The 26,412-nt window shown below is 50.7% G+C and overlaps 1 protein-coding gene across 4 annotated transcripts in view; it reads right to left on the bottom strand.

The window, feature by feature from the left end:
- Positions 1–26,412, bottom strand: part of COL13A1 (collagen type XIII alpha 1 chain) — a 92,075-nt gene that overhangs the window by 36,173 nt on the left and 29,490 nt on the right. The window contains exons 4-19 of one of the 4 annotated variants that reach the window (XM_042790019.1): positions 24,515–24,541; positions 21,910–21,945; positions 21,269–21,295; positions 19,528–19,578; positions 15,683–15,718; positions 13,956–13,982; positions 12,821–12,847; positions 11,703–11,729; positions 11,569–11,595; positions 11,246–11,272; positions 9,125–9,181; positions 3,649–3,765; positions 3,107–3,148; positions 2,225–2,251; positions 1,444–1,479; positions 29–91 (exon numbers count right to left, since the gene is read on the bottom strand). In XM_042790019.1, coding sequence (XP_042645953.1) covers positions 29–91; positions 1,444–1,479; positions 2,225–2,251; positions 3,107–3,148; positions 3,649–3,765; positions 9,125–9,181; positions 11,246–11,272; positions 11,569–11,595; positions 11,703–11,729; positions 12,821–12,847; positions 13,956–13,982; positions 15,683–15,718; positions 19,528–19,578; positions 21,269–21,295; positions 21,910–21,945; positions 24,515–24,541 — 654 coding nt within the window. Of the gene's footprint in view, positions 1–28; positions 92–1,443; positions 1,480–2,224; positions 2,252–3,106; positions 3,149–3,648; positions 3,766–7,288; positions 7,355–9,124; positions 9,182–11,245; positions 11,273–11,568; positions 11,596–11,702; positions 11,730–12,820; positions 12,848–13,955; positions 13,983–15,682; positions 15,719–19,527; positions 19,579–21,268; positions 21,296–21,909; positions 21,946–24,514; positions 24,542–26,412 lie in introns of all 4 variants that reach the window. The other 3 variants (XM_042790016.1, XM_042790032.1, XM_042790026.1) reach the window with 3 other exon arrangements.

The following is a 26,412-nucleotide window of genomic DNA, read 5'->3' as shown; positions in this document are numbered from 1 at the left end:
GGAGATGGCCCCACTGACTCCGAGTTACCTTGGGGCCAGTAGCTCCAGGGAGGCCATGCGTCCCGGGCAGGCCTGACTCGCCCACCTCACCCTGAGGAAGAGAAGAAAGAAAAAGGAGGAAGAAGCAAACACAGTGAGCGGCCATGAAAAGGAGCCTGTGGGGTTGCCTGAAAGGTTGGCAAAGATGTAGAGGGACATCCCGCACAGAGGTGCCCACCACACACCAACCTACCATCTGGGTCTCCCCTGGGAGAGGAGCACCATTCTGCATCAAGATTGATTCAGGGTGCAAAACGTATGGCTTGAAGGGCATGGTCCCACCATCCTGTATCATATCAGAGCTCACATCTTTGCTATACTCTTTGCCCTCTTCTCCCTTTCCCCTGACCCACACACCAGGGAGGATTTTATCCCCCACTTTCATCCAACCCTTCCACCTTTCCCAGAGAAAGGTCACAACCTCGGGCTCGTTCCTCCAAGATCAGTGCAGGCTCTTGGCTTGGTAAGTAAATTAGCCAGACGAGTTGTTTCATGTAAGAGGAGCTCGTAGGAGGGGCCCTCACTGCGAGGTCACTGCAGGGACCCCCGCACCGCTCCCGCGTGCTGAGCCGCCCGCCCAGCGCACTCAAACAGAATGGGCCCTTAATGGAAAAACCGACGGTTCACTGGAAGAAGCGGCAATAAATTGTGTCTGTCTGCAGGAGTGGGCTGTGGTCCGCGGGGGCTATAATTTCCACTTCCTGACATAACAAAAACTTCTCAGTTTATACAGAACTAATTAAAAAGCTCTCAGGTCTTGTCATTTTGCTCGCAGGGCACCCATAAAGTAACGTGGAGATAACACGGGACGCAGGACTCCTGCCTGCCCGGAAGATTCGCCATCCCCTTCTCCAGCTGACATCTCTTCAGCAGACATCTCTTCATTCCCTCTCTCCCCTTTGATCTTCTTTTGTGTCTTTCCCCTGTCTCTCCTGCTTGTCTCTTCATTACACCCTCTGGACTGGACAACCCTGCTGTTAATCAGCTGCTGCTGAAGGCATTCGGGCATTGCCAACTTCTGCTTTTTAACCTGGGGCAGGATTGACTCTTTCCTGCTGTATTCCAAAGAGCAATACACAGCCAGGAATTCGGCCCTTCCCAGCCTCCTGCTCAGGTCTGGATGCACAAGAGGTATATTGCAGCCTGGACGAGGGTGCAGAGGTGCACGCAGACGGGGAGGCGTCTGTACCACAGCTACTGGAGAGTGAAAGAGATCTCTGGGTCCAGCCTCCGCTGACGTGGGTGACGGCAGGGGATCTGTGGGCCTGGCACAGCCCCACATCCAGCGGGAGCAGAGCTCAGCAGAGGGCTCCAGAGGAGTCCACAGACATGCAGTGGTGATCCCGCAAGGCATGAGTGCAGCTTAATTCATTTAACAATATCGGAGCTCCCCTTCCTTCTTACCTTTCTGCCAGGGTATCCCTGAATCCCAGCGTCTCCCTGAAAAAGGCAGAAAGACAAAAGAAAATGAGGCTTGGCCTGAGAAGGAGAAATCCCTGCCCTTTTCCCTGGGGTGGTGCTGGGGTGGAAGGGCATTCCGTGAGGAAAATCCACCTTTTGCTCAGAGTGACTCCACGTTGTTCCTGACCCTTCGGACGCGTGGGTCACTGCTCCCTGCACTGGCCTGAGCCGTAGCAGGAAAGGCACAACAAGGGCCCGGCAGCTGGAGAGCTCATGGCGGCTCCGTGCCCCAGCTCTGCGGTTCCCAGCTCCTCACCCCGGCTGCATATCTCCAATAAAATCAAATGGGGGTGGGTGGTTGCCGCTGAAAAACAACCACCACCACCCCCCCCCACTCGCGCTTTGGCAAGTGAATAAATGGGAAACTGTGGTGGAGTTAACAATAGCATTGCAAAATCAGTTCCTGAAGCGCTGGTAAACGCTTTGAGAATGGAAGAAGCCAATAAAGCTGTGTGTGGCAAAGAATTTTGCAAGAGGGGCTGATGAGGCGTGCCTTGCTCAGTCAAGATGCAACTTAGACGTGTTGCCTGGACAAAACCCATGAGTCAGCACACGGGCCAGGCCCCGGAGGCAATACTGAGCTGGGTTAGAAATCTTTCTCAGCCATTTGATGTAACCTCCTTTCCCCTTCTTCTACCCATCAAAAGGTACACATCTCCCCTTGCCAGGACCGTCCGCCTCTGTTTATTGCCTTGCTACCTCTAAGCGAGGCGAGATGTCTCACCTTTGGTCCAGGAGGCCCAGGTAAGCCCTGTAGATAAAATCAAAACATTAATGTAGACAACATTACACGGACTGCAGGGTGATGGGAGATGCCGACTGCTTTGGTTTGAAATGCCCCTTTGCAGAGATGATTTGCACCGGTGAGCTCAAATGTCTCCAATCTATTCTTCATGTAAATGAATATTATCTTAACCTGTACACCCAAATAAATTCATGCCTGTAGTGCTCTGTCCCCTCAGGCCTGGTCTCGCTGAATCTGAAGGCCAAAAAGCTGCTTTGCCTTATGCATTGTGCTCCAGAATGTTTTCTGTTTCTCTGTCTTTGCTTGGGAAACTTGTTCCCAGCCCACTGTGCAGCTCTGGAGTAAATCAGGCATTTGCAGCTTCCTCTGACAAGCTAAACAGAGAGAATGTATTAACAAACAAACCACTTGTGTTTTTAAATGAGAAATAACCAGCCCATTCACCTGATATGAACCATGAAGCCTACCAGATATGTGTGTATGTAAACGTAAATAAATAAAATATCCAGGCAGGAGCTGCCTTCCTGGTGTGAGCAGAGAGAAAGGACTAGCTACTCTAGATGTGCTCTGATGCCTACACCACACCCGGGGTTGTCTGCTTATGGCAATTCAAATGTTTAGTCATTGCACCCTTTGGCTCCTCAGAGCTCAAAGTGAAATGCGGATGCTGGCAGGACACCCAACCCCTCTAGCATGTGCGGAGAGGCGCTTTGCCTCCGGGGACAAGACTTGCTTGTCCTGCTAGCTGGCCTTGAAAACTCTTGGAGATGGAACCTCCTCTCACACTGCAGTCGCTGCAGGGCCAGCGTGCCACATTTCTCCCCGTAGCTCCCAGGAACGGAGCTGGTTTCTGGTACCCACCTTTCCATCTCTGCCAGGCTTCCCAGGCTCTCCCGCTCTGCCCTGTCACAAAAGAGAGAGGCACATCAGCAGGATTTTCTACCCTGTCCCCTGGCATTTAGCAATGGTATTGTTTTAAATGATTCTTCTGATTTTGCCCTCCTTGGCTGCTTGCTACAAGCCTGAGAACAGGATGGGGGCAGGACTTGAAAGAAGTCGCAGGGATTCTTATCAGTCAGGTATCTGCTGTGAGCAGGACAATTACACCCCGTGTGCTACTTCCTCCCCGTGGCCGTCTGCAGATGCCGAGGAGGAGGAAATGGACCTCAGTGTCACCCACTCACACGTGCGTGTCCAGATAGCAACAGCGCAGGGAGCACACCTCTGCCTTCCCTCCCATTCCCCCTCCTTCCGGGGAACTCCTTCCTCCCCACACACCCGCGTCCCCTGCAAATCTCCTGTCCGTGGCTATCTTGGCTTCCAAAGAGGCAACAAAGGCCAGAGGAGATGGTCTGTGCCCTAGGGAAAGAGGAAGCAGCAGGGTTTTTTGTAATCGGACTTACAGGCGGCCCAACTGGCCCGGGTTGTCCTGGGGTTCCTTCGGGTCCAGCAGGTCCAGTGGGCCCTGGTGGGCCAGGGGGCCCCGGGGGACCTTGGATTCCCGCTTGTCCTTGTTCACCCTGCGGTTTGTTAAAACAAGGGGTTATCAGCAGGCAGAGCAAACCCTTCACACCACCGCCCCAAGGGCCCAAGGCAGGTTAGCCGGGCTGAAGCAGAAGAGCTAGAAGCAAGTCCCAGGTTAGTGCCAGGAGAGGGTTTCCAAGAGTGAGGGAGAGCCCTGCTGAGGACGGCCGGGCTGCCTGGGCAGCAGGAGCCAGCACCCTACTGTTTGCAAAGACGTCCAAGGCCACCTTGTCATAGCTCTCTTTAAAGGGGATCTACGGATGACTGAGCAGTCCAAAGGGATCTTTTTCTTCATTGAGTCAGTCAAGTATAATTTACATGCCAAGGACCAACATCTCTTGAGCTTCTCAGGAGGCTTTCCAAAGCACTTGAGAGTCATATGTGAAGCAAAGCCTCCCGTGACCACGCTGGCGCTTCCAGGCAGACCCACAGTGTCTTACCTCCGCCTATTTTTTTCCCCTATGCTATATTTGTCGGACAACACTCCCTCTGTTTTGCCGAGGACCAAAAGTAGAAACGCCACAAAACCAAAAGAAAATAACACGATCATCATGGCATTTCTGGAGCCCGCCCAAAACAGGCCTATGTACGCCAGGCAGAGCCTGTTTTTGTAAGATTTAACAAGCTAGTGCGTGCAGAGCCACCTGCCATTTTAAGCTCTCTGAAACGAAGCCGTTTCAGCCGGTTCCTCCCCAGGCTCCTCAGTAGCCACTTGGTGGCTGTGGCTCATGCCTCAGCAATGTCATCTGGCCCAAAGGACCTGGACTTGGGACCAAGCGGCGCTGAGGAGACAGTGGGTTGGAAGCGCCACGTTTGAATACCAGACTGCTGATCTATAATTGATGAATCCAGCGAAGCGCTAAGGCACCCTGGCACCCACGCCAAGCTGTTAGTCTGATGGGCTCCCCTCCCATTCCCCCCCCCCCCCCCCCAGATAAAATATCATGACATCCAACTGCTAGCAACCCAAATTAAGTTTGAAAAACTCTCCTTGGTGGATCCACGGGAAGCTAGAAATCAAACATGGTTGTTTCTCAATTATAAATCGATGGGTGTGTGGTTGGGTCCCTGCTGCGTTCATCCTCTCTACAGCCCTATACGCTGCTGCGGGGTGAAACTAAGTCTGCTCTCACGCGCTTGTGTGTGCAGGAGAATGCATGAAATCTGTCCCCTGCGTGTGTTCCTACCAAGTGTGCTGTTTATCCTGGCTGCCTTTAGTAAAACATGCAGATACAGGGATGTTTGCTTTATTTAGAATGATAAATGAAAGTCTTAAGCTGCAAATTTCATCCCTTCTGCCATGAGCTCTATTTAAAAGAAAATTTCCAACACGCGGGCCAGGCTCACGGGAAGCTCAGTCATGTGAAGAGTAACAGCCTTTCTCCTCAAGAGAGCCGCCGGCTCGCCGCCCGAGGCCAGGCAGGAAAGGTGCCCCCTCTTTTCCTTATTTTGTAAGCGGATCCTGGCTCACCCTGTGGCCCATGCAAGGGAATGGGCCGAGCTTCCCTATCCTCCATACTCTAGTGCTATTCACCCATCCTGTAAACGGTCTCGTAGCTCTTAGATTTGGGAAGGGATTTGGATCCAATGAAGACAAGAAGATTGGCAGACACTGGAGTATATATATTTCCAGATTTCCCCCTGCCCTGACCTCTCAGCCCAGCTTCAGAGACTTCCCGACCGTTGCATCTTACAGCAGCCCCACCATGGGAAGGCAAAGGGGACTCTGCCTGTCTCACTTCAGCTCCCCCCTCCTCTATTCCCTCCTCAGCTGCTCTCTATCAGCCCAGTCCACGCTCCAGATTTAAGGCACTGAAATACAGCAGGGTGCTGGGAACAGGTGCTGGCCCCAGCGCCTGGAACGGCTGGAAGGAGCTCACCCAAACTCCCGCCCACACTGCCTTCGCTCTGCTGCCTTGGACAGGGCGCACTTTGTCTAAGCGAGTGCCCGTCCACGCAGATCCCTAAACACGCTAAATGTTATTACCACATCATTATGGTCTTATCCGTGCAATTCAGCACAACCAGACCCCCACGGACCTAACTGGATACACTGAGTTGGAGATCAGCCTTCATTTTCATCAGATGTCATTCTGTATTTTTAGCCGTTGACTGAAGCTATTTTTCGGCTCTTTTAAACACCAGTTAGCCACCCTGACTGTGCCCCGGCAACTCAATGCTCGTTCAGCCTCCTAACACAGATCTCTGCTCAGGCCGTGTCTCTGCTAAGCCCTTGGGCAAAGCTCTCTTGCTGATGTGCTCAGAGACAGCAGCAGGATTTTCCTCTCTCAGGCACTGGTGTTAACATTTATTTTGCAGCCTCACATTTTTTCTCAGTATTCATAAGCTGGGCTCCTGGAATTGCCTGGTGCTGGCAGATCTGTAAGAGCGGATAACACTTAGAGAATGAACACAGCAACGGCAAAACCGATCATGGCAAAATTCTCCGGTGAAGTTAGCCTCTGGGGACAGAGGGAATTTGCAGCCCTGGCTGACGACAGGACGCGGGGCAGCTATTCAAGTTTCCCACTTCATCTTGGATATGAACTTCGGCTTTCAAAGCCTCCCCAAGAGGTCAGTCCTTGGCCTGGCTCTCCAGACTGTCACTTTGAAGGGCAACCAGTGCAAGCCGCGGGGGGTTGTGTGGTGCGAATGCCGAACTGATAGAAACTGAACGGAGACCACGGGCTCAGGCGATCGGGGCAGGATTCTGCCAGTGCTGGGCAAGGACCAGGCGCCTCGTGGTAAAGGCCTGTACTGCAGAGTGCAGTTCCCTGCTAGCATCCGACCGTCTAGACAGGCAGGGAGGTGACAAAACCCAGCCACTTAACAGAGAGTGCCCAGCACACTTCAGCAGGGTAATTACAGCGGTTTGTCCACGCGGGGAAGTTAATCCCAATTGATGGAACGAGGGAGCTTAAAGTGGGCTCATTAAAAGCCACATGAACTCAGACTATGGACACTCTTATTCACTATTCATATATCCATAATTTGTTTTATGAATTCATTCCCAAAATAAACTAAACTAAACATGAATTATGGCCCTGGAAACCAAAATAAATGTGTTTACACAAAGATTTAATGCAATTTAATGAAAGCATTATAAGAGCTTATTTAAACACATTTTCCCAAGTGCCTCAGACTAGACTAGCCCTTAGAAGCAGCATTCTGCTATTCATTCATCTCGGTTGAATTTCACAGACATTAGCTGCATTTCAGCAAGAGGTTCCTAATCTCTTTTGGAGTTTGAATATGCAGGAACTGACTCCTTAAGGTGGGAGACTTCTTGCCGAGAACAGTTTCATGGCCCGTTTCTTTTAGTGTAAAAAACTGGCTTCACTGCATTTCTCTTTAGCTACATTATCACATCAAAGATTTCCTCTGCTTCAAGGAAAGTCCCTCAGCTCTGCCTGGACCTCTTGGAAACCCTTCTGTAGGGGAAGAAGGACAGGTAGCAAGCCGATTAATTGCAAGAGTCAGGGTAAACTTAGAAACAGGCAATGAGGAGGAGAAGTCTACCTGGAAAGTGCGTCTCTTTATGACCGGAGGTGGAGCCAGCCGCACTGAATTGAGGAGAGGCAACAGCTGAAGAAGATCAAACCAGAAGGTCGCGGGGCAAAGGAGGCCGTTAGGGCACCGAGAGTCAGAGAGCGGCCAGGGGAGAGAACAGAGAAGAGGGGAACAGAGAGATTGCCATGAAAATACCCCCTCCCCACCCCGTGTGAGTGCGGGTACCTGCCGGCAGACCTCGGAGCTCCCCTGCGCCGTGCGCTGCTCACGGGGGGCTTCGCCACCGCACAGAGCTTTTGCCACTTTCTCTGCTCCGAAATAGAACTCACCCAGGGCGGGGATTTTTGACTCGGCTCCGCCGATCTCCTCAGGCAGTATTTACTGCAAGACATCCCCCTCACTGGCTCTGATAAGCTCTCTGGTGACAGGACTGTTTCTCTTAATTTCTCATCATCAATCAGAGCTGAGGCAACTATCAAACCCCACCGTTTTCTCTGAGTTTTCCAAGCGCCGTTTCCTAGTGCTATCCATCTTCCCTTACAAGAAGCAGGGTGCATCTCCAGGCCTCACTGTTCCTCGGGGTGTGGAAGGGAGTGAGTGGAGAGAGGCTAGCTGGAGTCAGCAGCAGGCACTGGGGCCAGCCACCAGGTCCTGGCGTGGTTCATTTAGCCGGGCAGACACAACCAGCACAGCCAAGGGAGAGGACTAGGCCTTGGTGCCTGAGCCCCGGGCAGGGTATTGCCTTGGGAGCCTGTGCTTTGCTTTTCCTTCTTTAACAGTAACATCAGCTTCTGACTGCTTATAGCCAGGAATGCTGCCTTAGGGCACAAAGCTGACCCGGACACACAGAAATTAAATGCACTAAAGCTCAGGAGCATTTGTTCATCCTTCTGCCGTATCCAGTTTCCACTTGCATGCATGCTGCTGTCACCCTGGCATCCACCCTGCCGGCTCCAGGCCCAGGAATGCTCCTCTGGCCTGATCCACTTCCCTGTTCCTATCAGTTTTCCACTGAAGCTGCTCGTGGTTTACACAGGGAGAAGAGAAAGAGGCCTTCTGTGCTCAGGCACAAAAATGTGCAGCGTTTCCCCGTGTGAGCTGTGCACTCAGACCTGAGAGGTGTGCCCACAGGGTTCCCACCACGGTAACCGTACGCATCCAAGCGGCGCTCTTTAATCCCTCCAAACACTGTCCTTCGTGTTTGCAGTGAAAGCAAGGCTCCAGTCCTGTTGCAAAGGGAAGTAGCAACCCAATATTGCAGCATCGCCACCCTGTGATCAGGCGGTTGTGTTCGAATGTGCTCATCCAGACAGCCACAAGCTACCGCAACAGAAGTAGTGGGGATTTTTGCTGGAAAATCAGCCTAGCTGATTTCATCAGAAGGAAATCCTTCTCTTTCTAAAAGACGGTGCAGGAGCCCCCACAGCTCAGGGGAGCATTTGGGCCTGGGCTGATTTTCTCAAGGGGGCTGTTGCTGTAAATCCCCACGCCCCCCTGCTAGGCGTCTGTACGAGTGACCCGGACCCAGCTGAGCTGGCTTTGCCTGGCTGGGTGTACCCCAGTGCTGAAGTAAATCTGAAATACTACGCAGCTTACAGGGAAGCAGAAGGAGGATGCTGGAAGGGCTAACGAGGAAAACGGAGAGAAGCAGTGCCGAAAACAGAGGCGAGACAAGACAAGGGGAGAGTTTACAGAAGAAACCTGAAGCCTCGTCCACCCAGCTCCTGCCCTGCCCTCTCTGTGTCCCAGTGGCAAGTTTTTTTCAGGAGGCGGCGTGCAATATTGGATCCGCATCCTCGTGCCTTTGCATCAGAACGGAATCCCGTCAGGCCGTTACCCACAAACCTTCAGTGCAAGGATCTGGTTAGAGCGCAGGGCTGCGAGGGTGGTGCTTAGGTATTCCTAGGGGACAGTGAAGACACAGGACACAAACGGGGGTCAGTCAGACACACGGCGTTTCTGAGAGCAGATGGAGCACGGCTGGTCCCCCTTTCCCTGAGCCGAGCGCCCTTCCCCAGGGCGGCACTTTGGAGCAGCTCAAACGGCCAGCTCACACCGGAGGGGTAGCCCCTCGCCCGGGCTTGTCCCTCTCAGCAGCGCAGGCCATACAGGCTCACATGGAAAAAAATAGGAAACTACGACAAGAGCCAAGGCATACATCCTAACCTTACATTTCCTTCCTAAGAAAAAAAAAGGCGAAACAAAACTGAAACGCCGTCTCTGGTTTTTCAGGATGCTGGTTTTCATTTAGTCACCCAGAGCATCTGACAAAGGACCTTGTCAACCAGTAAAGCAAGAGCAAGTTGCAATTCAGTCAAATGTGCAGCATTTTTACAGCAAGGCTCATCCTAATTTTCGTTTTGGGAGGAAAAAAGAGAACTGCACCTCTGTTGGCCAATTTGTGTCTCTGGCTCCCTGAACTTGCAGTCTGTGACCAGACCCTTCAGGACAGCCCACCCCTCCTGAGCCGATCTGAGGACGGTCACCCTTCCCATGAGCACGTCTCTGCCTCGGCACGCCTCACGGGCTTTTTAAAATGTTGACCTTGCTGCCCCATGAGACCAGAAGTACTTCCATGAGAGCCAAGGAAACATCGCTGGGCTTTGCTGGGATGTGAGGCTTTGCACCCACCCTTTCCCCGCTGTGACAGCCCTGCAGCGTGTCACCCCAGGGGGCTACAGCCCCAGCCCACCAAATCAGCGTGCTTTTGCCCCCGGGGTCTGGGCCCGGGCTGCTCCCAGTGATGCACAATCTGCATCTCGGTTTCCCAGTGCTGCTGCGGGTCCTGCCGCTGCTTTTCACCTTGAGCACTGAGGACAGTTGGAGCCAGGGGCTGTAACAGGAACCCAGGACACCGCTCGGGGTGAACATTGTTGATAGCTTCTTTTTAACATAACAATCTAGTGAGCCGGCTCGCCTAAATAAACAGAGCTGACCGGCTATTATTGTACCAGGACTGGCACATGCCTACGGCCCCCTCCTCTCCCCTGCCTCTGCTGCTCAGAGCATCCAGGGCCCTGCTCCCTCAGGGCCAGGGACCAGGGCCCAGATAATTGTCCAGAGGCCCATCAAAAATAAACAGAAAGCCCTTAAGCCTGTCTCCCTGTACACCCAGATTACAAATTCCAGCCACTTCATATGATGTCGTTCCAATGCATTTCCAGTGGATTTTCAGCACTCCGGTTGTTTTTAGAGCTGGTTAAATTTTACCCCTGTAATCCCCTCAAGCCCCATGATGTACTCTCTCCGCTCTTGGCTGCGGCACATGCCAGCCAGGCCAGGATGAAGAGGCAAGTGGGGCAACATCCTGGCTTTCGTTAAACGGTCGCTGGCATCGACCCTCCCTCTCTGCTGCTTCTTTGCAGGCAGAAAGCCCCCCAGGCTGGGGGGCCAGCTCACCAGGGACCAGCCGGAGCACCGTGGCCAGGGGTGGTCAGGGCTACTTTTGGGCAGGGAGCACAACTCTTCCCCTTGTTGAGACCAGCGTGAGGGAAAAGAAAAAGGGAGGAATGAGGATAGAGTTTCCCCACAAACCCCACACTGCTCCTGGCCACGCGACCGCAGCAGAGGCTGTGGAAGCAGCTCAGACCTGGTGCAGCAGCACAAGGTGTGAGAGGATGATCTCTACTACTCCAGAAACCCCAAGGTTTTGGGGTGAGGACACGGACCTCCCCCCACCCCGGGGCACAGAGCATGGGAGGGTCTCCAGGAAGCAGGAGTGACAGCATTTAGCTGGGGTCAACCCCGGGTGGGCAGGAACAGACCGGAGAACCAACATCCCTCCTGGAAAACCTTATCTGCTGCTTTTCTGTGAAATACATCAATCAGCCGAGCGCTGCCCTCAGGTCCCCGATGACGCACCTTGTTAATGAAATGATCTATATTTCCAACAAAAAGCCATTCAAACGAAGGAGGATTAACATGCAGGAAGGCACGGGACAGACGATAATAACGCTAATGACTTACCCTGTGCGGGTACTCTGCACACTGACCCTGCGAAAGAAGGGGATTAAAAAGAAAGAGTTCAAACCACGAACAGAGCGGATCAAAATAGACACGCGGGGTCAGATCCAGAAGGTGTAAATCATTGTGACTATATTGAATTCAGCACAGCTATGCCAATTTGCACACGACAAGCACTCTGCCTCCTGTCCCCTACCCCCAGAGCCCTCTGTTCTCGCTGTATTTCTCAGCCACTCAAAGTCAGACCGAGCAGCACCAAGTCCACTGAGTCCCTTTCCCGCTCACTTTTTACATTTAATTTTCAACACAACTCCCATTAAAATTACCTTTTCTCCTTTTTGTCCTGGGGGTCCCTATAAAAGAAAAGTGATATAAAAGCCCTCAGTAAATGAAGGAGTTCAGCACATGCAAGGGGAAAGGGATTAGGAAGAGGTGCGACTGCAAGAGATGGGATACTTACGGGTTGTCCCCTGGGACCTGCAGCACCCTTTAAAGAAACACAGTCGTGAATGCGAGATGGATTCTCATTTACAGTGACAAGAAGACAAAAACTCTCAGCGTATGGAGTAGGTAGAAACTCAGCTTTTAAAAACAATTGTGGAGAAAATTCCCAAGAGAGATCTGGGTTCCCTTTGTTACTCTGGAGGAGTGAAAACGCACACATGTTCTGGCTGCACCGCGGGGGGGAATTATTAAAAGGAGAAGGGGAAAATCATCAGGAAAACACACCCTTATTGTTCCCAGGACCTCAGTTGACAGCGCGTCTCCTCGGTCGGCGCACTGGGATCAAACCAGCAGCAGCCAGGACTGAAGCCTGAGCTGCAACTGCCTGAGCTAGGATTGTGCAACAGGGGGATGTCAGCTCACCCCTCCGCCGAGGAGCGGGGAGGGGGGATCTTCAACATGTGCTTGCCAGAGGGTTATACTGACACTCAGGCTCAACAAACAGAATTAGCAGAAGAGAACATTCAGCGTTTCAGTCAGGAAGGTGACTACAGAGCGGCTAGCTTGGCCTACTCGTGTTTGGGGATTTCATCACCAGAGATGATGAGAGGAACAAGACTGCATTTGGGCTTCCATCAAGTGCGGCCTAAGTTTATCATCTTCAACCAAAAGCATTTTAGCACGGTGCACATATGAAACAGACCTTCAAGAGGAGGGGGGAAAAAATATTTAATATAAAAAATATGCTTTTTTGGTTGTTGTTAGATAAATTGAAAGCTGCCAGATGGGTTTACAGAAATCTTTCCATCAACTTTTACTTCTGCTATGAGGCCAGCCACGAAAAATGTAAGCTCCCAGAGTATATATAAAGAACATAATTGCTAACTGCAAGGAAAACATATCCCATACATAACTAGAGAGTTGCTGTTGTGACACGATGAATCTGATAACCATAATGTAAAAATTACAGACGTGCAACCCAACACTGCTATTATGAAGTTACAGAATTAGGGACGCAGCTAGTGCATTAGCTGAAGTAAGATTGCTACCCTGCCTATGAGCTCGCTCCCAGCTGAGAGGCAGTGTCATTTCAAACCAATGCGTCACCCGCAGACAAACATATATTTTTTTTACCATCTCCCCCTTCTGTCCAGGGTGACCCTGAAAAAGAAAGAAAACATGCATCAGCTTCGGCCACTGCAGCTCCTTGAGGAAGTTGACTTAACCTGTTTACTCCCTGCCTCGGGAGGTGCCCGCGGTAAACTGCGCCTCGTCAAGGGAGCTGCCACGCCATGCATGGGGAGCTTTGCTCCCACACCTAACAGGACACTGCTCCCCGCTGCGCAAAATGCTGAGAAGAAAGCTCTGGAGGATGAACACGGGGTGCATAAGGCTCTGCGGGGCACGGCTGGGCCAGGGCTAAGCCCCCCTGGGGCTGGCAGCGCAGCTTCAGCCGAGCGCAGTGCACTGCGCCTTGCTGGGGCTCCCGTGTCTGGCCCCAGAGCAGCGCAAGAGAGACACTGCTGGGTCTCTCTTGAGGGTGATGCTCCTCACGGCAAAAACAGGGTCCTGCTGGAGGAAATTAGGTGCCAGAGGTATGTGCTACCAGCCCCTTCTCCATTCCAGCATGGCTAGGGGAAGTGTGGTGGGGAAGTTGGCTAACTGGCTGCTTGGAGCTATGGATTTCATGTCAGCTGGGTTCATAGGGAAGTAGCTATATTTGTGCCTAGTTCTCTGAAGGATGGGAAGAACTTAGGTCTCTCTACTACAAAGCTGATTATAATGAGGCTCCAAGGAAAGCATGGAGGTCTTTAGGGTCCTTTCCTCTTCTACTGCAACTCTTTGCAGCAACAGCAGTGAAGAGAAAGAAGACGTAGGGTCGACTTCAAATGAAGCTGTCGGCTGTCTAAGGCAGAGGGCTGGTGCCTGGGGGACCTGTTCTGTCTGTCTGGTTCAGGGTGGGAGTGCCTGCTAAGGCTTTCCCTGCAGCAGCCAGGCTGTTGCACTTGTGAAGTGCTATTTTACAGATTTACCTAGAAAGGAAGCAGCCACACTCTGCCTTCTCTAATCTCCTGACTCCTGCATCTCCTCCAAGGCATCTGTGGTATCCTACCCCCTGCCAACCTCCTAATTTTCTTTTAATCCATGCGTGTGCATGACATTGCAAAATAATCCTCTTAAAAACATACTCTATAACACGCAGGCTGGCAGGACAGTGGGACCTAGCAGGAGGCAGGGCAGAAAGCCTCGAGAGAAGCTGTTTGCTTACCGGTTTGCCGTCCAAGCCAATAGGGCCCTGAAACAAAAAAGGAGAAATGATGAGAAATGCTTTCACTGGTGTGTGTGCCCATCTGCCCCAACAAGCACTATGTGTCCCAAGATTGCATGGACTGGGGAAAAGATGCAGAGGTGAGGTGACTTTCTGTCCTCCCGCCGAGTCCTGGCAGGTCCCTGGCCCACTGGGTACCAGCCCAGCTTCTCGATTGCTTCTGCAGGAACCTGCTCGCTGCCAGCCCGTTTCAGCAGCAGCACTGGGGAAGGGAAGGGAAGGGAAGGGAAGGGAAGGGAAGGGAAGGGAAGGGAAGGGAAGGGAAGGGAAGGGAAGGGAAGGGAAGGGAAGGGAAGGGAAGGGAAGGGAAGGGAAGGGAAGGGAAGGGAAGGGAAGGGAAGGGAAGGGAAGGGAAGGGAAGGGAAGGGAAGGGAAGGGAAGGGAAGGGAAGGGAAGGGAAGGGAAGGGAAGGGAAGGGAAGGGAAGGGAAGGGAAGGGGAGGAAGGATTCATGGGCAATTTGCAAAAACCCCTCAGCATTTCAAATTTTGCAGTGTCCTGTAGTTGAAAGTCAGCAGTTTTCTCGAGACTTTGATTTCAAAAGGTACCCACCTTGGGGGGGGAAGAGGAATTTTTGCAAATGACAGAACAATAAAAGTGTCCCAGGAAAGAGGTGACATACAAGCTCGGCAGCATGTTGAAGGTACTGTTTGATGAGAAACAGGCCCCGCAGAGCGCTGTCCCACCCGGCACTTTCTCATGAGCTGGGCTGATTTCTTTTCTGCTCCTCCGAAAGCCAAAGACCACAAAGGCCTGGAGAGATCTGCTTCTCCTCAGCCCAGGGGCAGCTCCCAGCCCCCCTTTTCACAACGGGCAGAGCCGCGGAGCCCGGTCAGACGGCTGGGAGGCTGCCAATTCCTCCCATTTTCCAGGCGTGAGAGTCTCCCCCGCAGACCTGCTCTGGCACATCGTGTGTCCTGGAGCAGCAGCTGAGCTGCCTGGCGGGAGCAGGGATGCAGGGGGTGTTTGTGTTTGCCTTAGGCTTCCTAGTTGTCCAGGATAAATTCATAAGAATAGCAACCGTTTGAGTTCTCCAGCAGCCTCAATGCCTCAGAGAGAGTTGCCAGCAACTATAGGACTGAAATGAAATTTGCTTTGTCCTCTCCTAGGCTTGTTTTCCATTCCCTTGCCCGTCTGTAACAGTATTGGAGAAGAATCTCCCCTTATGCTTTCTGTCCTTTCCCTTTGGCATGAGCAGGGTGTTCAGTTTAGCACGGTCCCCAGCTGACTTGCATCACACAGGGCCCTGTTTGGATCACAGGTGCTTGCTGCTATTGCAGTATCACCTAAAGGCTCAATTAAGGTTGGAATTTCACCTACCTAGGGGTTATTTTCTTTGTTTGGGGGTATTTCTTAGGATAGTTTTCTTTTACTGAACAGATCTGGCTCCAGCTATGTTATTTTAACACTTGGGGTTTTTTTAAATTAATTTCCTTTCAGTGCTGTGTGTGTGTGTGTGGGGGGGTGTTTCTCCCTAAGTATCATTAAAAAGAAAAAAAAAAAACAAACAAACCTCAAAACAAATGAAGAAAAAAAAAATTAATTTTTCCAGTGATATCAGATCAGGTCCTGGGTTTACAGACAGAAATGATGAGATACAGCAAGCACTAATGTGGCTTCCTAGTAACATCGCACATCCGTACCTCGTAAATTAGCAGATACACTTACCGGGAATCCAGGAAAACCTCTTGTTCCAGGCTGTCCCTGGGAAGGATGAAACGGAGACAGGAGTTTAGAGGCACTAAAGTGGATTTTGATGGACCCTAAGTCCTCTCTACGGAGCCTTTCCTCCAGCCTCTGCCCGTTTATCCTGCAACTCTCTGAAGAGTTACCCAAGACACAATTCCCCTCCAAAGGGAAAGCATCTTGGGAAGGAGGGGAAATCTCTCATCCCCACTCCAATTTGTATAGGGCCAAGAAAATGCTGGAGCAGATCCAGTTTGGACTGCAAGCAGTTTCCTTGAAGTTTCTACATTAATTAAATGGGTGTCCCTAGCCCATACACTAGGCTTTTGGAGCATATTCCAGAGACTGAGCTCATTTTATGGCAATTCTTGCTGCCATAAACTGGAGGCGTTTAATGCAGGGTGCTGCTCTGTGCAAGACAAACTTTGCAGGTCACTAGTGTCTAAATACAATCATCCCTCTTCTCCTCCTCCCCTAATCTCATGTCCCAGTGCATTCATTTTCCTCACAAATAATTCTGGAGAACAGATGATTTTTTTTTTTTTTCTTTTCCGTTTTTTTCCTCTGAGAGCTAAGAGAAAAAGGAGAGTTAGATAGTGTGATGAGAGGAACATGAGCACCAAGTCCTTTCCCCCGCCTCTTTCTGGCTAGCCAGCATTGGCTACCAGTTTGGGATCAGGCACAGCAAACACTGACTTGGGATGTGTCTGTCAGCTTCTTCATCACCCACTTAAAAACACTGAAAAAAAAAAAAAGTTACAGCTGTTTATTTTTCATATTTTTCAGTTTCTAAGACCTGTGACATCCCAGGTCACAGTTACCCTAGATTTGTGGGTATCCAGTAAAGATATCGCTTTACTTAAGGATTTTTAAATCTCAATTTCCCGAAAAATGCGTGTGCCAAGTCAGGAAGCAATATGGACCAAACTTCAGCAGATCTGGAAGCATACCCATGTAGATGAAAACAGCAGGATGAGGTAAATCCTGTACCACGCTCACCGAGTGACCGCTGTGGCATCTTGCCTTTGCTGAAAGCCATGCTATAATGCCAAAACGCCCAGGTTTCTCATGCTTTGTTTTGGGGAAGAAAATGCTTTCTTAGGCAATTTGAGATTCCATGACCAGACTGTTTGAGCCCCACAAGTGTTTCCTAGGACAGAGCTGGGTATAAACATGGGTGCACATGCACATGGGTGCATCTCTCCCTTAACCAGAGTGAGGAGCTGAGGGAAGTGAAGGGGAAGGAGGGGGCAGGCCTGCTGGGCTGCGAGGCTGAAGTTTGCCACAGCGAAGCAATGATAATCCCTTGGGAGAAAGCTCGGAGGCACATTGGCAGGGAATACCTTCACCTTCAGGTTACATCTCCTCCAGCTTCCCTCTCTCTGCAGAGGGACTCAGTGAAGGTTTACGGCTTCAGAGGATGGGGCCAAATAACCTCTTTCCAGAGTCTGAGGGCTGCCCCTACCACAAAATGCCTCACGTTGCACTTAACAGTTATGTTTTTATACACAATGCTAACAGGACCTAATCGCATTTGCACTGTTTTTTTAGTTATGCAAAGCTGAACTTGGTCAGCTTTGCTTTGCAAGATACATATAAAACCACCTGGTCCTGTTGGCCAGTGACCAGGAGGGAAGATAGGCTATAAATTAAAGGATCTGTCCACCGCTGGTTTCTGAAAAGGCAAGAACCAAGAAGAGCCTAGCCACAATTCATTAATTTTGGTTCCCTGTTGGACGCCTCCCTGGACGAGAAGTGCTAAAAAAAGAATTAAGGAGAAAACCTGGAAGTGGTGCAATTTGGCTTCCTCTGTAGTCTACAGACTGCGGCCTCTTTCTCCTCGGAGGACGGCAGAGTGATTTGCACGGTATCAGGCCAAAACAACAGTTCAGCAGCGAGCGATTCCAAGAGACTGTTTTTGTTGGGTGGCTGTTTTTCCTTGTCTTCTTTTAAAAATGTTCATCATATGACGTATGTAATCCAGGGAGCTGCCAAATCATGGAGACCGTCTGTTTCTGCCACTATCGGCGCACTGTCCCTCTCTGGCCAGAAGTTAAGCAGCTCTGAGCTCGAGCGAAAACTTTAACCTCAAAACAAAAATCTGGAAACTATTTGTCATCCCACGTCTTTCCGAGTGGCCCCTTGGCCAGGGTTTCCATGTTTGTCTTCAGTGCTCAGCCATCCTTTTGACCAGCTCCCCAGGAAACTGGATCATCTTCACAGTGGGCTTTGGGGGTGGAAGTGTGGAGTCGCGCCAGTCCTGGCACCTCAGGGCTTTGACTGGCGTAGGCAAAAGCCCATTTTAAATACGATTTGTCATCTAAGTTTTCTGCTGCTTTGGAGATGCAACGTGTTCTGCACTTTCCCAAACAGCAGCAAAGGCAAGGAGGCAAAGCAGCAGCACCAAAGCAGACATTAAAAATTGTCCTGCAGACCAGGCATGTGACCTTCAAGAAAACAGTGGTGCCTGTCTCTGTTTGCAGGACCTACGGTGGCAGGGACTGACAGCTTTTCTCTCCAATTACTTTAACCACATTATCCAGAACACTGAGAGCAACAGATTGTGAGAAATAGCAAAAACATCGGGGCATTTACCCTCCAAAATCTGCTGTTTGTGGAGCCGGGTGGTTTTGCTCAGAGCTTGGAATGGAGAGGCCTGACAGCCCTTCCTCCTCACCTGGCCACATGGCCAGGGACCGTCTACTTCATCTAAAACACTTGGGGAGACCCATTTGTGTCCTGGGCTTTGGTTCCGTCACTTCTCCAAGTCCAGTGTGCCGGACAGGTGGGCCTGGGAACCGACAAAGATGTTTCTTATTAGAAACACTTATCATGGGGCTTTTGGAAAGTTAATTGGAAAGCCAGATGTAGCCAAGTGTTTGTACTGCCTAGGTCTCTCTCACTTGACCTCCACTGTGAAACAAAAGTTGCCGGCGGCCCATCCTCTTTGCAGGTCAAGGACGGTGCTCTTCACAGGTTAATCAAAATCGGAAGTGCCCACTGGGAGGGAGAGAATTGAATGTTTGGGTCTTTTTTCATGGAAATCTCTGGTGGAGGCTGTGCAGGGATGAAGTAGAGAGGACTGGCTGCATCTGCACAAAAGCGGAGGCTTGACGGCTGAACCACATTGCAAGAAACATCCAGCTCTGAGGGCACGTAAATGCTCCAACCCTTCATGTTGGTCTTTTTTTATGATCCTATCCTTGCAAAAAAAAAAAAAGCTTTGTCTGGCTGACTCGTTGCACCTTGTAGGGACACTTTTGCTGGTAGAGGATGCAAAATCCTGCCTACACTTTTCTCGGCTCCCCAGCCAGCTAAGGGACTTTCCAGATAGCGGCAACTGTGCTGTCAAAGAATTTCCAAGATTACAGGTACTTGACAAAGGCCGCTGACCAACTCTGAACTACCCATTTTTGTGAGTTCCCCAGTTGCCAGCTTAGCTCTGATCCTGCTCTTCTGCAAAATCAGGGGGTTTGTCCTCTGCTGATGAAAGCAAACGCTGAGGTCAGCCAGGAGAAGGGCGTATTTTCTCCAACAGCAGTAGCAGCCCTGCTGCAAGAAGGAAATATACTTCTTCCTTTTAAATACAGGAATATGGTTTCCTTGCAAGGGAAGGCTTCCTCATTTGTTCTGGAGTATGAGCTATAATTTCATTATATATAGTACATAATAGCAGTATAAAACCAAGCCTGGCTCAGCATGGGAACCACATTATACAGGGATTTTGCTGTCTCCAGCTGATGCTGTGTCTTAACCACCCCTCCTAAGTCTTTCCCTGTAACTTGCCCACATCCTGCATCAGTCAAAAATAGAGAAAAGCCACTTACGGGTGGACCACGGGGCCCAATGATAGACATGCCCGCTTCTCCTGGAGCACCCTGCAGAGAGACAAGGGAGAGGAAAAAGGATGAGAAGAGGGGGAGAGGAAAATACAAAGACAATTATATTCCCGTAAAGACCAGGGTTAAATGAGAATGATCAAGGTGTGAGGCCTTCAGGGCTTAGGGGTCAGCTGCCATTTTGGTCGCTCCCAGCTCTTGCCCCACACTTTTGGAGAAAAGATGTCATTTGGAGCTACTCAGACGTGCCAGAAAATGGAAGCTGCACAGCAAGGAAAACTATAAACACATAAAACACTTTCTGGCAAAACCGAGGTTCTGTCCCATTACAAGTGTGAAAGATGGTTTGAAACCCTTGCTGTTTCCTTCCTGTGAGTCCAGGAGGACCATGTCCTGCAGAAGAAATATAAGAAGAAGGGATGTGCTGTGCTCCAGGGAAATGGGAGCTGTGGGCAGCTCACTGGCTGCCTCCAGAAGCTCCTCATTTGTGTCCTTCTCAAACTCAGTTGGGATGTGGATGAAAACAGTAAAGTCCTTGCTGGAAAAGAAAACAGCTGCCTCTTCAGCTCCTAGCCACCCACAACGTGTGGTGGGCAGGACACGTCCCTGTCTTTGGAAAACATGGCATATTCCTGAGATGCAGCTCCAGAAGCGCCCAGGGCTGGGGAGCTTTGGGATGGAGCATCCCATAAACCAAGCAGCCTGTGAGCAAGCAGAGCTCTCTGCAAAACAAAGCTGGGGCATGCCAATGACCTAGGACTCCCACGGAGGGCTTTGGGGAAGCATGGGCAATTAAGAGTGATTTTCCCCTTGTTTGTTTGTATCTATCTGCTGTCCCTTCATGTTGAAAGCTTTGGCCAGAGCAAAATGCAAGGACACGCAGAGGATGACAGGAAAGCAAGGAAGGAGAATCTCTGTCCCGAGTTGCCCTTCCTTGCTGTGTTTTTCTCTCTATCTCCTATGAAGAGGGGCAAATGGGCCCGGTATGGCAATGAAGGGATAACCCCCCCTATCAGGTGAATATTCATCCCGTTCCTAGTTTCTACACGCTTTTATTCAGTTATTCACACACCACAAACACCTCCATTTCACTGTTCTCACGGGTGGGAGGTACTCACAGCTCTGGGAAAATTACACTAACGCTGAAATGTCAGACACTTCAAAACGTGGGGGCCAGCAGTAGGATGCTTTGCAAACTACTACTTCTTTGCAGGTACAAAACATCAATTCTCTGCACAGCAAACAGTTTGCGAGATGGCATCCATAGACTTAAACCACACCATCAGTCTTCCTTAGAAGAGGTCCCACCACATCAGAAATAGGAGCATGACATACCATTTTCTTCCTCGTTACAGCTTGCACGAGGGATCGGGCTAACCTGGGAAGTGGAGGGGAGCTGCAGGTTGATTAGGGCAAGCGGAGCTGCCAGCGGGGAAGAAACTCAACGGTTAAAACCCAGGAAGCCTCGAGGGGAGCCCTGCGTGTGCCTGCTGGCTCTTATGCTGTTAGTAAATTGTCATAAACAAGAAACACAGCGTCTTTGGAGGCTGAGTGGCCTGGAAGGAATTTGGGAGATAAACTCACACTGATGGGGAAGAGGGGGCAGCCCAAGGAGGGGGGGGTGAAAGCCCAAAGCTGGCTGCAGCGGCCATGATTGTAACCGAGGGGCTTGGGCTGGCCCTAGAGGAGGACAGTCGGGGATGCTATGGGCTGCGAAGAGCTGACTCACCTTCTCTCCAGGTTGCCCTTTTAGTCCCTGGGTCAGTGGCACCCGTCGCAGCCACATGCAAGAGGGTGCAGGGGAGAGAGAGAGAGAGAGAAAGACACAAACACAGGCGTCAGCGGCAAGGGCACGCTCCCCCCGCCTCAAAACCCTGGCTATGGGGCTGGCATGAGTAGGGTGGCCTCAGCTCCTGCCCCGGCCCTCTTCCCCATCCTCACCCTGGGATGCCTGAGCAAAGAGCAGCTCCGAAATACAGCGCTCAGCCGGGCAGGGGATTGCCCCCTTTGTTCAGGGCAGAGTTATTTGGAAAGGGCAGCTACCGGTGGCAGGCAGGGGTGAGTGTTAGGAAGCCCGTGGTTAGCAAGGCCAGCTGGCGCACGAGTTGGCAGCAGGAGGCACCCAGCCTGGGGGGGATGCTGAACCAGAAGACGGCCTGAGCAATACGGCTCTCAATTCCCCGCATGTATGAGGTTTGCAGGGCTGGCCACCCTGCTGTGACAAGGAGAGCCCCTCAGGTGCAGGGCTCAGGGAGGGTGGCTTTGCTCACGCTGACACCCGCCAATGATCATCCTGCAAGCCCCCCCCCAAATCTTAGGGGTTGGAAGAGGATGGGGAGGACAAGGCACATGCAAAAGGGTTTGACTTACCGGCCGCCCAGGGATCCCCATCGCACCTTTGTCTCCCTGGCAATTAAGGCAAAATCAGAGGCAATTGGAAACTGGCCAAAAGCAAGGTTATAAAACAGCACAAGTGAGCTATGCCACAGATGTGGCTTCACGCTATGGTGCAAGTCTCCAAGGATTTTGAGAGAGGGAGAGAGCAAGTCAGAGAGGAAAGTGTGTTTGCGTGTGCCCGAACCTGTCTTTAAGAACATTGCATAAGCCACCAGTTCACTTATGCCTCTGACAAACCAGCACGTCTCTCAATAAAAATTACATACGATGATTTAGGCAGCAAAAGAAGGGCAAGAGCTTTCAGCCTAACAAAGTATAATCCCAATTTCTAACACTTCATAAAAACCGGGTCCTGGGAACTGGCTTCCTGCAGTAGCCAACTGTCACATTTTTCTCTTTCTTTACCAAAGTCATCTGGGTGTTAGCTATTTATTTATAGAGTTATCACTTTAAAACAGGATTCTCTTAGACTTGAAAATACAGTCCTGTCCAGAAGCAAGAGAAAAATGTGGGAAAACAAGCTGACACAGGAAAAAGCACGTCTGGAAGAAGACATATGAGCAGCTGTGTTCAGTGTCCTCTACCCCTTTGAGATACTTTCCAGTGCATTGGCAGGGTGTGAACGATCCTAACAGTGGTTCGGGGAATGACTTTGGGTCAGGCAACACTGAACAGAGCCTCGTAAACACAGGAATGCAAGACCGGTGGCAATTTTCTTCAGCTACTTACCTACAAGGCAATTTTCTGCCTCTTACAGTTAAATTTAACTATGCAATTTAGGAAAAAAAAAAAAAAAAAATCAACCTCCTCTGCATTCCTGGTCACCAAAACTGAAGGCTGTGCAGATTTGGAAGTTAGCAGCTGATTGCTAAAGGATCTTGATGATTACAGCTTCTGTGGTCACGTAGCTTTTGCTCTATATTTTGCCAAAATGATGTGATGATAATCTCTCAGTTCTGTTTCCAGCAACGTTTGGAGTTTCCTTGTGTAAAACAGTGTGTCCCTGCCTGTGAACCTGGTTTTCTGGTTTCTGCAGCTGGAGACACCAGCCCCATCGGTGCCACCTCTTTGTGCCTTCCCCCACGTTCAGTCCCAACATGTCTGAATTTAGTCTGAAATCTCTGGAAGTGGAATGCACTTCACTCCATTTGTTTTGTCGGGTGTACGCAGAGGCTCCTTCGGCCACGCATCCCAAACTGGGACATTGTTGCCTGGGATCAAACTGTTACTTGGTGAAAGTTTAGCCGCTTCCCTCTGTGGAGCCGGGCGGCATTCCTTTTCACGCAGCGCATGTTTTGATAAACTGAAAAGCAATGTATGCTTTGCAAAAGCATCCCTTTCAGGTGGATGAAACGCTAAACAGCTGCTTGGTTTTAAATTTTTTTAGATGATATATTATAGGAAACTGCTTTCTTCCAGGGTTGTAGGCAGGTTCTTAGTCCTACTGATATTTGCCTATCTCCGTGCGCCGGCAGCGAGCAAAACCCCTGGTGTCGGCATATTGCCCTGGGATTACTTTGTGGCTGCTGGAGAACATAATGCTGAGTTTTCCTATGCTTTTAGTGCCTTAAATGCTGCTTTCCTCCAGAGCTGAGCTCAGGCTGATCTCCCTCATGGTTTGAGGCAAAAGCTGACTTTGTTTCTCCTGGCTCTGCTGTGGCTGGTGCCCGAGCAGGAAGAGCCTGAGGTCGGGGCTGAGCTGTGTCAGGCCTCCAGCGAGTACCTGGTGTTGGAGTGGTACATGACGGCACCGTGTCTGGTATGTGACTGCGCAGTGTTACAGCCCTCCAAGCAATAATAGCGAAGGGGGAGCTCCCAATAGGACAGCAAATAAATGCCAGATGTTTATAAGGAAAGGTTGTCTGTGACAGGGAGCCAGGAAAGAGCACTCGCGGGTGGGTGATAACACGTAGGTTGGTTACGAAGTCATGCCAAGCCGCCTGCAGCTCCCACACCGGTGCTAGAGGAGCATGAAAGGCAACAAGCAGCCTCTGTCCTGAGCCGGGGAGAGAGCCAGCAGCACAGGTTGCATTTCGTTCATTAGGAAACTGCCTGTTACAGCTGTTGAAGTCTCCAGGTGAGCAGCAGCCCAGGGAGCAGTGAGCCATCGCCAGGAAAGCACGCGGCTGTAACCCCGAAACCCACACTCCTCCCTCATTCATCTTGACTATCTATCTCGGATGATGCAGCTACTGTTATTACAGACTTTTGCATTTGACCCAGAGTGACTTAGGCCTTTTAAATCCTACCCCAATTAGCAAGCCCCATCAGCAAGGATACTGCAGACTAAGCCTCTTCAACCAGACCTCCAAGCTGACAAAGGTATCTTCAAAAGTAACGTGTTTCCCACATGCAGGAGGGTTCGTAGGGATTATGTTACCCTTAGGTTTGGCCCTACAAAGCTCCTCTGGTCCCTACTCTGTTACAAGCCATGTCCTGTTTGTAATATGCTGCTGAACATCAGGTTTGCTATGCGAGATCACTACCTTCTCCCAGCTTACAAACCCCGGAGGCCTAGTGAGGAAAGTACTGCCAGACAGAGAGCACAAGGGAATGAAAAAATCAATGAAGTATTTACCGGGAGCCCTGGTCTTCCTGTAAGGCCCTGAAACAAAATACACAGAAACGGCCAAAGTTAGCTTCAAACTCTGAAGGGAGGGCTTGATAAAGAGATGAAATCACTTGTAAGGGTTTAGGGAACAGAATGGTTAAGAAACTCTCCACAGCTCCTTGACCATCAGCTCTGATTGCTTCGGTTTCCTAATCTCCTGTTTGTGAAGTCTTCTCTCCTTTCGGCATGGCTTTACCCACAGCTCTCCGCATGGGCTGTGAAGGTATCTGCAAGTCCATGGAGAACAAGCTAATTACAGGGCTCTGACTTTCTTCCTTAGTTCCATCTGCTAAATATTATTTTTTCATGTATGGAATTGCTGCAGTTGCCACAGAAATGTTGCATGTTCAGAAATGGGAGAGAAAACGTCCGTGAGAGGATCTTTTCCTTCGGATGTGGTCCAGACGGCGAAAGAGTCCGGGAACCTCAGGACTATTGCATGATTTCATCATTTCCTTCCTTCCTTCACCCCGTTTAGTCCCAATCTCACCAAATTTCTGGCATGACTGCGGGTTGCCCTTGCCTTCACCAAAGCCCTGATGGACTTCAAGGGTAACGGTGGGAGCATCTGTTGGGCAAGAGGAAAGCATGAAGGCCTCTTTTGCTGCTGGGGTGTTGCTCATCTGTTTTCCTGGCTTTTCTCCTCGTTGTCCTAGACTATAAGCAGGGCTCGGTGCATTTCTAAGGAGTATTTCTGCCCTTCCCCACACTCAAGCCGACACTGGCACCGGGGGCTAAGTCCTGCTGCCCGGCATGTTGTGCTTCGCAAGCTGGGGAAAAAAACGCAGGAGAGAGAAGTGGGGTCGTCAGTGCTTTGGGGTAACTCTCCAGAATGATGTGTATGACAGCCAGCCAGGCAGAAGCCCAGGTCTGTTGCTCATAAACTTGAGTTTCCATGCGGTTTTAATCACGAGAAATATGAGGGGAGGAAATATTTCCTATGGCGACATGGAGGCTTCTGCTTGACTCTTCAGCGGTAAACTTTTGCTGACGGTGCCTGAGCCAGCTTTGCTCGCCAGCCGATCAGAAACCCCAGAGGTCCTGAGCGAGACGAGGGTGCTGTTAGACCAAGACAAATTCCACTTTGGCTAACGATGCTCGGTCTGCCTGACTTCCTCTTGTTATTTCCATTGGCTGTAGCATTCCTCGCGGCCTGTCCTGAAAGTCTGCGTGCAGAGACAGGTTCAGGGGTCGCAATACGCCGGGATACGGTAGCATATATTGTCAGCACTTCTCCGGTGGTCCCATGTGTTTCTGCCAGGCTTCAATCTTTCAGTACAATATTAAGTTTCTAACCCTTATTGCTGCAGAGAAAGCCTGGAGTGTGTGTCTTCCTCGCACTGCAAAGGCGCAAGCTGCTTGCTCTCCATGAGATGTCTGCGTTGACCTATTGATTTCACTCTAATTTCTCACAGCAGTAATAGAAATGCCAACACCACTACCAGCTTTGTGCCCGCCCCATCCCTTTAGTGCCGACATACGCCGGCTCGGAGTGGAGTGGCAGGGACTCCACTTGCAGCCCCCTCCTGAGCAGTGCTTTCCTCCCAGTAACCCAAAGCTAAGGCTGAAATGCCTCCACTTCAGCGACCAGTCCTGAAAGCCCCTGGGATAAGCTATCGCTGAAGGTTTGCGTGGATCAGGGCTTCCAGCTGTAAAACGCTTTCAGACCTTTTGGCCTGGAAGGTGCAACTTTTTGGAAGATTGTTGTCATTAAATTGGGCTGTGCTCGTACATCTGTGGGAGTTCAGTCTATAGCATTTCAACTCGATGAAAGGGGAAAATAGGTTGTGCAGCAACTACTTCTCCTCAGAACGTCATCTGCAAACTGTTTAAGACATTTTTGTGTGAACAGACAAAAGATGACT

The sequence above is a fragment of the Tyto alba genome, unplaced genomic scaffold (assembly GCF_018691265.1).
Source record: "Tyto alba isolate M040663 unplaced genomic scaffold, T.alba_DEE_v4.0 Super-Scaffold_1, whole genome shotgun sequence".
In the NCBI taxonomy this organism is placed as follows: Eukaryota; Metazoa; Chordata; class Aves; order Strigiformes; family Tytonidae; genus Tyto; species Tyto alba.
This window is presented reverse-complemented; position numbering and strand designations above follow the sequence as displayed.